The sequence below is a fragment of the Hyla sarda genome, chromosome 2 (genome assembly GCF_029499605.1).
Source record: "Hyla sarda isolate aHylSar1 chromosome 2, aHylSar1.hap1, whole genome shotgun sequence".
In the NCBI taxonomy this organism is placed as follows: Eukaryota; Metazoa; Chordata; class Amphibia; order Anura; family Hylidae; genus Hyla; species Hyla sarda.
The window spans coordinates 7126004-7139739 of NC_079190.1; the positions used below are offsets into that span (position 1 = coordinate 7126004).

General features: G+C 40.0%; 1 protein-coding gene across 6 annotated transcripts in view; it reads right to left on the bottom strand.

The window, feature by feature from the left end:
* Positions 1-1831: 1831 nt before the first annotated feature.
* Positions 1832-13736, bottom strand: part of SLCO2B1 (solute carrier organic anion transporter family member 2B1) — a 199981-nt gene continuing 188076 nt past the window's right edge. For all 6 annotated transcript variants that reach the window (XM_056561073.1, XM_056561072.1, XM_056561074.1 and 3 more), the window contains exon 15: positions 1832-5997. In XM_056561073.1, the coding sequence (XP_056417048.1) occupies positions 5811-5997 (187 nt within the window). In that variant the 3' untranslated portion in view covers positions 1832-5810. The remainder of the gene's footprint in view (positions 5998-13736) is intronic.

Consider the following 13736-nt stretch of genomic DNA (forward strand, 5'->3'; position numbering starts at 1 on the left):
CTTTCTTACGAACCTAGTAGTCTTCCTCGTTCCCATTCCCTTCTGTCCCTTTGGAACCCTTTCCTGTCTCTTCTTCCTCCTTCTTTCTGTCCTCATCTCCTCTTCTTCTCATATGTTGCTTACACCAACCACATTGTTGTTGATTGTACCTACCCTGATCGCATAGAAGCTCGGACCATGTACCTTGAGTTGACTAATTGATGTTTGAATTGTCATGTCTTTAACTATTCACTTTAATGTATTCAACATCCTGTCTTGTTACTGAATACCTGACTTTATATAGTGATGGTACGCATCATATGTGTGTACCCTATCGACAACCGCGTTTCTTACGATGCCTGTTTATTGATGGTGTTTTTGTACTTTACTTGAATTTTGTACTTTGACTAAAATTAATAAAACGTTAATATATAAAAAAAAAAAAAAAAAGTCCCATATATGTTAAAGTGGTATCAATTGCTTATGGCACAAAAAAAAATTACCATCATAAAGCCCTGTGTACGGAAAAAGAAGTTGTAGAGGTCAGAAGGCGATTCTAGGCAAACAAATTTTGTTAAAAAGAAGTACAATACAAAAAGCATGTAACCATTGGTATTGTTGTCGCATGGACCCACAGAAAAAGCGTACACTTTAGTTTTACCCTAAAGTACACTGCATAAATATAAAACACCACAAAATTAGCAAAATTGATGTTTTTGGACAAAAAGTTTTGTAATAGTTACGGTTATAAGAAGGAAAAATTTGGCCTCAAGGCCAAAATCTGCTACGTTCTTAAAGGGGTACTCCGCTGGAAAACAAAGGTTTTCAAATCAACTGGTGCCAAAAAGTTAAACAGATTTGTAAATGACTTCTATTTAAAAATCTTAACCCTTCCAGTACTTATCAGCTGCTGTATGCTCCAGAGGAAGTTGCGTAGTTCTTTCCAGTCTGACCACAGTGCTCTCTGCTGACACCTCTGCCCATGTCAGGAACTGTCCAGAGCAGGAGAGGTTTGCTTTGGGGAATTTATTTTTATTTTTTATTTTTTTTTTAAACCCACTTTTTATACCCATTTTTTGGACCTATTTAAGTTTAGGTTCCGGTCGTGCTCACACACAATATTATTTGCATGTATTTTATAGGAAAAAAAGTCAGTTCTCAAACAAGTGACAATTGTTTTTTTTTTTTGTTTTTTTTTAGTTTGTTTATTTGCTTTTTTTTTTTTCGATGTCTGAACAGGACCTAATTGTTCTTCTTCGTCCTGACCTGACACTTGTGGCAAGCGCTGTTACATACAAGTAGAACAGGTAAGAGACGTTCACTCCATGAGATCTGTAGATTTTATTAAGAAAGTCTCCCCATAAGTCTCGGTGATGCGCCTATAGGTTACTGTTTTATTCCTTTATGACCCATAGAATGATACGTTTTCGAGTTCTATCCATCATCTTCGTACCAAGATGCATCTAACCCACCAATTCTACTCAAGATGGACCAGAAAAGGCCCCGTAACATACCATTAGCTTTATTAGAAACCCCTTATAAAACTTTGAATATTGTTAGATACAGTATATTATATGTATATATTTATATACTTTTTATATCTTCATATCTTAATTTGTGTAGAAAAAAAAAAGAATAGAAAATAAACAAACATTCTCACAGTCACATGTGCGGGGAAAGTGTCCACCTCCGAGTTACAGAATGTATTATTATACTCAAGAGCTGCACTCACTTTTCTGTAGGCAACATAGCTTAGCGTATTATTTTGATCTTTTTGTTTATATCAGTGTTGCCCAACCGGGGGGGGGGGGGGATACAACTGTTGCAAAGCTGCCACTCCCAGCATGCCCAGACAGCCGACAGCTGTCCGGGCATGCTGGGATTTGCAGCTTTGCAACAGCCGGAGGCCCCCTCCTGCTTTGGAAACACTGGTAGATATAGTCAATGCTTTACTGGAAAAAGAGTATATGACTTGAATAGAACTCAATGGTAAATATCTGGCAGTACTGACTATTATAGGGATCGTGTTAGTGTTGATAATTTGGCAAAACGTATAAAATATGATGTTCAAGTGTCAAGGTGGCGGGACCGAGCTTCTTAAGTGCCACAGTGCCGCTTGACTCCCGGGCCAACCTCCTTTACTGGTTGATTGAGGTACAGGGCTAAGCTTATGATGCTGAGCCCTGTTTTTAAATCCCTTGCTATGGCACTTAAGCAGCTCAGCTCCACCCCCTTGACACCTGGAGAAAATTCATAATTTTTGTAAGTTGTCCCAAACCCATTGACACTAACAAAAAGTATGGTTGATACCTTTACACTGTCACCTATCTGATGGCATCCGCAGCTTGTTTCATAAATATCATCTCATAAATTCCCACTAAAGGGGTGCTCCGGCATTTCATAATTTATCTCATTTTCATAGAATAGGGGATAAGTGCCCAATTGCGGAGGGTTTGAGATTGGACCCCCTGTAATACCCAGAATAGCCCCAGACTCTCATTGAGTGGGTCGATGCTATCTCTCCATGAATTCTCTATGACAGCACTGAAGATACAGGAGTACGGCACTCTGGCTCTCTTATAGAGAATACATGGGGGTGGTGGGGGGTAAGGATTGGGCTTGGTTGGTGTGGACCCTGCTATGGGTACAGGGGGATTCGGGGGGCAATTCTGGACATTCCGAGGGTCCCAGCAGCCGACCCTCGCTGATCAGACACGTACCCCTATCCTGTGCATAGGGGATAAGTTATCAAACACTGGAGTATCCCTTTAAGTCTGTTCTCCATGAAACATGTTGTTCCCTGATTTCTAAAGCATGAATAATACTTCATATTATTCACGCCTTCATAAAGTGCTATACATATTGCATAGAGCTTTACAAGTACTGGTCAAGGTCAAGTTACCAAGGCTTCGAAGCCTTAAAAGACCTTGGGAAGATAAGGCATGGAATGTATTACAAAAATATCTCAAATATTAACAAATACAAATACAATGGTACCACGAGCTGAGATATCAGTAAAAAATATGCTATAAAAAACAATTGGTTATCCAAAAATGTGTTATCTAAGCATTTATATGTCTACAGTAGTATAAACTGAGAAGAAGGAGCCCCGAAAATCAATATGGAGCTCCTATTTTTTTTTTTTTTTTTATAAAAGTTCACATCATGACCCCATATCCTCAGAAGGTGCTGAGATACCAGGCGCAATCAAGCACTGATGCCGGATGAAGAACCTCATAGAAAGAAACCAGTTTTGTAAATGGTCCATGCTATGTGTTGGCCTTGTATTGGGAACCAAGAGCCTCAAGTTCTGCCTCATCCTTGTAGATATGATGGACAATAAGACTCATCTTCCATCTTCTCTTTGCTAACATTCCAGTACGAAAGGAGAGTAGAGGTCCAAGGAAGAAGGCTCGCACCATCAATGGGTAAGGAAGGAAAGGCCAACTGGAGCTGGGATAGCAGCTGAAGGTGAAGATTCCTCTGTGGAATGTAGAGGAAGCCTGTGACTGATGTCACTTTACACTGAAGATGTCTAAAATGTATCACTGTCCTGTATTTACATCTTTGTTGAAGATGAAGATCCCTTTAAGGAATTGTAGAACAAGATGTGTTCCAACTTATTCTGGATCAATAAAGGATACATGAGAGGAGGAACTTACTGGAGAAGGTGAGCCAAGGGTAGGCTCATATCAATAATGGGAATGAGAGAAAAGACCAGCTGGAGCGAGGATTGCAGCAGAGGATTAAGTTTCCTGTATGGAATGTAGAGCAAAGGTGTCCCAACTTCTTCAGGATAAATGAAGCAGACAGGAGAGGATGAACTTAATAGAGAAAGCGAGCCAAGGGTAGGCTTACACCAACAATGGGAAAATTAGAAAAGGCCAACTAGAGTGGGGATAGCAGCAGAAGGTGAAGTTTCTCGTATGGAATGTAGAGCAAGATGTGTTCGAAAGGACAGGGGGAACCCTCTGGAGAAGGCGAGCCTAGGGTAGGTTCATACCAATAATGGGATGAATATAGAAGAAAAAACAGGCGTCCTGCACTCATCGCATAAACTGTGGTTATTTGGCTCCCATCTCGGGCTGCTCCTACGGGAACGGTTTGCAAGGTAGCGTGGGGCGCTACATATGTTGTCCTAGCACCGCCGCACCTGGACTGATCTGTTTACTTGTCGTACGGTACACTATCCATCCCGAGGAGCTGCATTCAAAGGTATCGGTGCCACTTTTTCTTTTGATGTTGGTACCAATAATGGGATGGTGAGAAAAGGCCAATTGGAGTGAGGATAGCCGCAGAGGATGACGTTTCCTGTATGGAATGTAGAGCAAATGTGTCCCAACTTCTTCAGGATAAATGAAGCAGACAGGAGAGGATGAACTTAATAGAGAAGATGATCCAAGGGTGGGCTTACACCAATAATGGGAACAAGAGAAAAGGCCAACTGGAGCATGGATAGCAGCAGAAAGGGAAGTTTCCTGCATGGAATGTAGAGCGAGATGATTGAGTTCAAAGTCATGTAGTTCAATTTACACTGAGGATTAAAAAGTTATTACTGGCCTGTTTTTATAGCTTTTGTATTGTTTTAGGCTTTTGGTGCTGCAAATTGCTTCTGAAGGTTCATAGGGACCTTACAATGTCTTCTGGATCAACAGGAAAGACTGAACTTGCTGAAGAGGAAAGGTTAAGGGGAGGCTCATACCATAAATTGGAAAGTAGGAAAAGGGCAACTGAAGCTAAAGGTAAAGATTCCCATATGGAATGTAGAGTAATATATCCATCTTAGTTTTAGCTTTTTTTATTTTTATTTTAATAGCTTTTTGATTGTTTTTAGGCATATGATGCACTAAGTTGCTCCCGTGGGTTCATAGGGACCTTCCAACCTTTTCTGTCCTGTAGGAGGAAAATGTCTGATCTTGATGTCAGGTGATAGATGTCAGATGGTATTCCTCTGTACACTGAAGATTAAAAGTTAATAATTTTCCGCATTTATACCTTTTTGATTTTTGTTTAGGTCTTAAAGGGGTACTCCACCCCTAGACATCTTATCCCCTATCCCCAGTGGCGGAACCCGCACTATCTCGGCTGCGGCACCCCAGGCATCCGGTGCAGGGAGTGAACTTCGTTCTGTGCCGGATGACTGGCGATGCGGGATGGAGGCTCATGATGTCATGGCCACGCCCCCTCAATGCTGTCATGACCCCTCCCATAGACTTGTATTGAGGGGGTGTGACTGTGACATCACGAGTCTCCGGCTCTGCACCCAACACTCTAAAAGAATGCCGGGAGCAGCAGGGAGATCAGGGGCTTTGGATAGTGGATAAGATGTCTAGAGGTGGAGTAACCCTTTAACTCCTTTGGGTTCACAGAGGTCTTCCAACTTCTCCTGGATGGAAAATGCTAACAGTAAACTGGTTGAACTTGGTGGCATTTTCTCTCTTCTTATCAAGTCATTCCAATTTATGACCAAACTATAGTAAACCTTGATGGCGTCAGTAGAAACTTTGTTGTAAAGTTAAATTTGCAACCAGGCAGTGATCAGGAATAGAAAAAAAACGGAGGGAAGTTTGGGATGGAATTTCAGCATTTGCTCTGTGATCATCTTTGGTGCAGAAACATGTCCTTTCCTTAATGTAATGTTTTTGAAATATTTTGAAAGGTTTGATAAACAAAATGGTTTAATCCTCATTTGCAGGAATTCCGATGAGTTGCGAGGAGACGTTCCTTGTGAAGTTCTCTTGAAGATATTGCACAATGTCTCCAGTTTGATGAGGAGAATCCCTCACACAGAGCACGGAATAAACATCCCCACAGAACATTCCACAAGTGACCTAAGTAGCCACTTCCTTCTCCTGGCTTGGAACGATTTTCAGATTTCCCTCCGTCTCATTTAACTTGTGAGTCTCCGGGTTCTCCTCTTCTTCTGCCTTGACCTTGTCTTTGTGACGTAACACGCAGTAAACGGCAATGAAGAAGATCAAGGCTCCTATTTCAAAGATAATCTGCAGGCCGATGAACCTGGTGAGAATAAAAGAGTGAAGATGATAGAGCGTTCAGCGGCACAGACATGACGGCATTATTATTATACATGCAAGGCCAGATTCTGCTATAAGGTAGATATGAATCAAATGGAACAAAGCTAAATCTGTACGTAATAGATCAGGCACCGAAAAAGGCAGTGAAAAAATATGATTTTAACAAAACACAACTGCACCAATGTTTAGAAAGAAAAAAAAACTACTAAACGCAACCTTATGTGCAAGTATATAACTAATATAATACTGCTCCTATATACAAGAATATAACTACTATAATACTGCTCCTATATACAAGAATATAACTACTATAATACTACTCCTATATACAAGAATATAACTACTATAATACTGCTCATATATACAAGAATATAACTACAATAATACTGCTCCAATATACAAGAATATAACTACTATAATACTGCTCCTATATACAAGAATATATTTACTATAATACTGCTCCTATATACTAGAATATAACTATTATAATACTGCTCCTATATACAAGAATATAACTACTATAATACTGCTCCTATATACAAGAATATAACTACTATAATACTGCCTCCTATATACAAGAATATAATTACTATAATACTGCTCCTATATACAAGAATATAACTACTATAATACTGTCCCTATATGCAAGAATATAACTACTATAATACTGCTCCTTTCTACAAGAATATAACTACTATAATACTGCTCCTATATACAAGAATATAACTACTATAGTACTGCTCCTATATACAAGAATATAACTACTATAATACTGCTCCTATATACAAGAATATAACTACTATAATATTGCTCCTATATACAAGAATATAACTACTATAATACTGCCTCCTATATACAAGAATATAATTACTATAATACTGCTCCTATATACTAGAATATAACTACTATAATACTGCTCCTATATACAATAATATAACTACTATAATACTGCTTCTATATACAAGAATATAACTACTATAATACTGCCCCTATTTACAAGAATATAACTACTTTCTTCTTCGACTTCCGGCAGCACAGAAGGAATAGGCCTGGCCTCTTTTATTCTTCCTAGGACCGCCCACCTAAAAAAAACTCCACAATAGTCAGCCAATGGCATGACAGCATACCTTATAATTAGTCACATCTCATACATTCAAACTGTGTTTTTTTCTGTCCTCTTTTCTTCATAACAGAGGTGTTAATTCACCTTTGCCCACCATTAATCATATTTTCTTTTTTATTTTAGATGTTATTCCCTTGATGTTTTGTATTACACCAGTGTCACCAGTCAGATCTGAGGGCCAATGTGGGTAACCCTGGCCTACCTGGTGTCTTGCAGTCCCTTTTGACCCATGCGGGAAACCCGGGTTATATGAGGAGGTCTTTTTAGATTTCTGCAAGTTTCTCCCTTCTTATCACTGGTATGGTGAAAAAGGAGGTGTTCTGCCTTGGGGTGACGGTTCCCCCATTGTCGGCAGTCATACAGTCCATTCCCGCGGATACCAGGCGTCTCACGTGCGATCCCGGCATTTGCATGGACGTCTATGGGACTTCCGGTTTGGGCGCCATCTTGTGAATGGCAGTACGCGCATCAGGCGCAGTCAGCGGAGACCGGAAGCGGATGTGGAGCAACCGGATGTGACGTGTCTCTGGTTTGCGGGCGGGTAAGCGCATTTAAACGGAGCAGAGACGGCGGTGCCTTGCCTTTCTGTGCAGGCAGCCGGATTTCTCTGCTCCAAAGGTATGACCTGCTCCTCAGTAGCCAGGGCTGAGCGCTCTGATCTTATGTGCGGACTGTTGCTCATATTATGTACTATTACATTTTTAGATGTCAAGCCCCGCCTCCTCTAAGAAAAAGAAGATGAAGACTAAACACAGGGAGTGTGTCTCTTGCCAGCAGCCCCTGCCGGATGAATTATCTGGAGATTTATGTGAAATATGCAGATCTCATTTGACTCCATCTTCGAGTAAACGGAAGTCTTTATGCATCAGTTGTCTTCATCCGTTGCCATCAGGCTCAGTTTCTACAGTTTGTAAAAGATGTACTGAACCACAAGAAACCTCTGCCTTCCTTGAGGATGCAAGAAGCTTTTTTTCTTGGTTCAAGTCTGAGTTTAGTTCTAGCTCAGGAGTCAGTCTGAAAAATAAGAAAGAAGAACGTAAAGCAGAACCCTCTGCTTCTTCCTCATCAGAAAACGCTTCAGCTCAGTCTGACTCCTCAGATTCTGAAGAGATTATTACAGAAGATTTTTTTCTTTTCAAGAAGGAGAATGCGGGAAAATTAATTAGAGCAGTAAAAGATATTATGGAATCTTCAAAGCAGAAGTTCAGGGAAGATAAGGAGAGTCTCTTCTATTTCCCCAAAAAACCTTCTGAAGTTTTGACAGGTCATCCAGTCTTAAAAACTATAGTGGAGAAAGAATTTAAAAAACCAGACAGTAGGCTGGAATTAGGTTCTAGATTTAGAGCAGTATATAAGTTGGATCCATCTGAGTCTGAATCCTGGGAGAACCCTGCTAAAGTGGATCGACCTGTAGCCAGGTTATCTAGAAGAACACTGCTACCCTCTGAGGATTCTTCTATACTTAAGGATCCTATGGATAAGAAGACAGATATTCTGATAAAACGTGCCTACTGTAATACAGCTGCTTTAATGAAAGCATCCCTTGCTTCTGTACCTGTAACCCGGGCTATTCGAGTCTGGCTGAGCCAACTTGGAAGAAATATTCAGGAGGGAATTTCTAGAATTGATCTCTTGGAGGAAATTGATACATTAAAGACTGCGGCGGATTTCGCATGTGATCTCCCCCTAGACGTGACAAGAATATGTGCGAAGAACCTTGCAGTATTAAATTCAGCCAGAAGGGCTATCTACCTTAAGCCATGGCCAGGCGATGCCTCATCTAAAGTTAACTTCTGTGCACTACCGTTTGAAGCTGGTTTTCTAGTAGGATCACAACTGGAAAGTATCCTGGAAGCAGAGAAAGGAGAGAAGGCTCTGGCGTTTCCCTTCGCCAGACAGCGGAAGCAGTTCCAGCCCTTTAGATTTCGCAAGACTGGTTTTAAAAGAAGACCGTATCAAGAAAGAAGATACAATAAAAGATTCCAAGAAAATAGGAGAAGACAGCCGGATCAAAAGCAACCAAAAACAGAATTCTGACTACCTCGGGTCAGGTTCAGTAGGAGCAAGGCTGCTGAATTTCTTTCCAGCCTGGCTGGAGATGACTACAGACAAGTGGGTGCTAAGAATTATTGCAGAAGGTTACAGTCTAAATTTTGTGTCGATACCCCCCGAGAGGTTCATCGTCAACAGAGCGAATTCAATTGTTCAGCTTCTTCTCAGAGATTTTCTAAACAAAAGAGCCCTAGAACCTGTTCCACCAGAACAGCAAGGTTACGGAGTCTACTCACACGTCTTCCCCGTTCCAAAATCAAACGGCAAATGGAGATTAATCATAGATCTGCGATACCTAAATCGCTATTTAGCAAAGGAAAAATTTCGCATGGAAAATGTAAGGTCCGCTACTCATCTAATTCAGCCTCACGACTGGATGGTTTCATTGGACTTAATGGACGCTTATTTGCATGTCCCCATAGAAGAAAAATCCAGAAAATTTCTGAGAGTTGCCGTGTTCCTAGACCAAAGAATTCACCACTTCCAGTTTCGGGCCATGCCCTTTGGCCTGACTTCGGCCCCAAGGGTATTTACAAAGATCGCAGTTACAGTCGTAGCTACCCTAAGACTACAAGGAATACAAATAATACCATATTTAGACGATTGGTTGCTTGTTGCAACCACCCAGGAACTCCTCCTACAACACTTACAGACAGCTCTGAATCTCTTGAACAGGCTTGGGTTTATTCTCAATCCCCAGAAATCAGAACTTTCACCAACAAAAACAAAACGTTTCCTAGGCATGATAATCAATTCAGTATGTCAGAAAGTCTTTCTTCCGGCGGAGAAACAGGACAAAATCATCTTTCAAGTAAAGACTCTGATAAAGTCTCCCTCTACATCCATCAGGAGAGCGATGCAGACACTGGGTTTAATGACTGCAGCAATAGACGCAGTGCCTTATGCCAGGGCACACATGAGGGATTTACAGAGGGAAATCCTTACAGTTTGGGACAGAGTTCCCAATTCTCTGGACTCCACCATCTCATTGTCAGGGCACACCCGACTGAAGTTACGTTGGTGGCTGCAGAAGAACAACTTGAATATGGGGAAAAGTTTCAAACCTCAGAACCCTGTGGTGATAACTACAGATGCCTCCAGATGGGGTTGGGGGGCCCACCTCGGAACCCAATGGATTCAAGGAGTTTGGTCAAGAGAAGAGTCTCATTTATCATCCAACCTAAGAGAACTGAAAGCGATCCGGTTAGCCATAATGCATTTCTCTCCACAGATTTCAAACGCGTCAGTTCTGATCCAGTCAGACAATCTGGTCTCGGTGTATTACATCCAAAAAGAAGGGGGGACAAGATCTACAGCTCTACAAAAAGAATGCAGCAGGATAATGTCCTGGGCAGAACATCATCGCATCTCTCTGATGGCGACTCACATAAAAGGGTCTCTAAATTATCAAGCCGACTGGTTAAGCCGACGGAAGTTAGATCCCAACGAATGGGAACTGAATCCCAAGTATTTTGCTCAGATAACCCGCAAATGGGGGTTGCCTGTATGGGACTTGATGGCCACGAGACGCAACAAGAAGGTTCTGAAGTTTTGCTCAAGATATTGCACAGACCTTCCAGATCATCTGGATGCCTTCACCATGAGCTGGAAAGACCTCTTTGTTTATCTCTTCCCTCCAATTCCATTAATCAACAAGATTCTGAACAAGATCATCATAGACGAGCCGGCAGCTCTACTAATCGCACCCTTTTGGCCCCGGAGGGCCTGGTTTCCTCTATTATTTCGTCTCTCGAGGGGAGAATATTGGAAGTTACCGCTAGAGAAGGATCTCCTCCTGCAGAACGGATTATATCACCAACATCTCGACAGATTACATCTGACTCTCTGGATTTTGAGAGGGAAAAATTCAGACAGAGAGGGTTATCAGATGAAGTAATAGAGACCTTACTAGCAGCTAGAAGACCTTCTACTAACTTATTGTATGCGAAGCTCTGGAAAAAGTTTAGCTCCTGGAGAGAAGAGAAGGGGCTGACAGAGATCTCTGTATCTGTTATTTTACAGTTTCTACAAGAGGGATTTCTAAAGGGCTTGAAGCCTAATACTCTTCGTGTTCATGTCACAGCCATCAACGCTTATACTGATGGAGAATTTATGGGACAACCCCTTATTGCTAGGTTTTTCAAAGCTTTGAAGAATCTAAGACCTACAGTAAAACCTCCGGTTTCTGCATGGGACCTATCTCTAGTGCTGTCCAGACTTTCCCTGCCTCCCTTTGAACCATTACAGGAAGCGGAAATAAAGTGGCTATCCTACAAGGTTCTTTTTTTGGTCGCCATCACGTCGGCTAAAAGACTAGGTGAATTGCAGGCCTTGTCGGCATATCCCCCTTACACCAAGTTCACTCCGGGGGGAGTTCTTCTCCGTACAATTCCATCTTTTATCCCAAAAGTAGCTTCAATGGAGAACATCAATAGAGAGATCTTCCTTCCTACCTTTCTACCATCCGAATCTTCCTCGTTGGATGTCAGATCTGCTCTGCTAGTGTATTTACAAAGAGTGAAATCTTTCAGAATTGATGAAAATCTATTTATTCAATTTTCTGGAATGAGGAAGGGAAAGAAAGCGGCTAAAGACACCTTGGCGAGATGGCTGAAGTCAGTAATACTGGAGTGTTATAGGTTGGAAAACAAAGATCCCCCCTTTCAAATCAGAGCTCATTCCACCAGAGCCACTGCTACTTCTTGGGCGGAGAGAGCACAAGTACCGTTGACAGATATATGCAATGCAGCCTCGTGGTCAACCTCCTCCACCTTTGTCAACCATTACAGGCTTAATCTTCAAGCAGAGAATCCAGCCTTTAGCACTGGGGTACTATCTGCAGTATTTCAGCAATAAACCCTACCCCTGTTCTCTAAGCTAGCGAGAATTCCTTCTGTGCTGCCGGAAGTCGAAGAAGAAAGTTGAAATTGTATACTTACCGTAATTTCTCTTTCTTCGAGACAGAAGGCAGCACATATAACCCACCCAATAAAATCAATTAAGCATCAGAGAAAAGAGTCTAGTTATTTACACAGTTTGAATGTATGAGATGTGACTAATTATAAGGTATGCTGTCATGCCATTGGCTGACTATTGTGGAGTTTTTTTTAGGTGGGCGGTCCTAGGAAGAATAAAAGAGGCCAGGCCTATTCCTTCTGTGCTGCCTTCTGTCTCGAAGAAAGAGAAATTACGGTAAGTATACAATTTCAACTATAATACTGCCCCTATATACAAGAATATAACTACTATAATACTGCTCCTATATACAAGAATATAACTACTATAATACTGCTCCTATATACAAGAATATAACTACTATAAAACTGCTCCTATATACAAGAATATAACTACTATAATATTGCTCCTATATACAAGAATATAACTACTATAATACTGCCTTCTGTGTACAAGAATATACCTACTATAATACTGCTCCTATACACAAGAATATAACTACTATAATACTGCTCCTATGTACAGGAATATAACTAATATAATTCTGCTCCTATTTACAAGAATATAACTACTATAATACTGCCTCCTATATACAAGAATATAACTACTATAATACTGCTCCTATATACAAGAATATAACTACTATAATACTGCTCCTATATACAAGAATATAACTACTATAAAACTGCTCCTATATACAAGAATATACCTACTATAATACTGCTCCTATATACAAGAATATAACTACTATAATACTGCTCCTATGTACAGGAATATAACTAATATAATTCTGCTCCTATTTACAAGAATATAACTACTATTATACTGCTCCTATATACAAGAATATAACTACTATAATACTGCCCCTATATACAAGACTATAACTACTATAATACTGCTCCTATATACAAGAATATAACTGCTATAATACTGCTCCTATATACAAGAATATAACTACTATAATACTGCTCCTATATACAAGAATATAACTACTATTATACTGCTCCTATATACAAGAATATAACTACTATAATACTGCCCCTATATACAAGAATATAACTACTATAATACTGCTCCTATATACAAGAATATAACTACTATAATACTGCCCCTATATACAAGAATATAAGTACTATAATACTGCTCCTATATACAAGAATATAACTACTATAATACTGCCTTCTATGTACAAGAATATAAATACTATTATACTGCTCCTATATACAAGAATATAACTACTATAATACTGCTCATATATACAAGAATATATTTACTATAATACTGCCTCCTATATACAAGAATATAACTACTATAATACTGCTCCTATATATAAGAATATAACTACTATAATACTTCTCCAATATACAAGAATATAACTACTATAATACTGCCTCCTATATATAAGAATATAACTACTACAATACTGCTCGTATATACAAGAAAATATCTACTATAATGCAGCCTCCTATATACAAGAATATAACTACTATAATACTGCTCCTATATGCAAGAATATCACTACTATAATACTGCTCCTATATACAAGAATATAACTACTATAATACTGCTCCTATATACAAGAATATAACTAC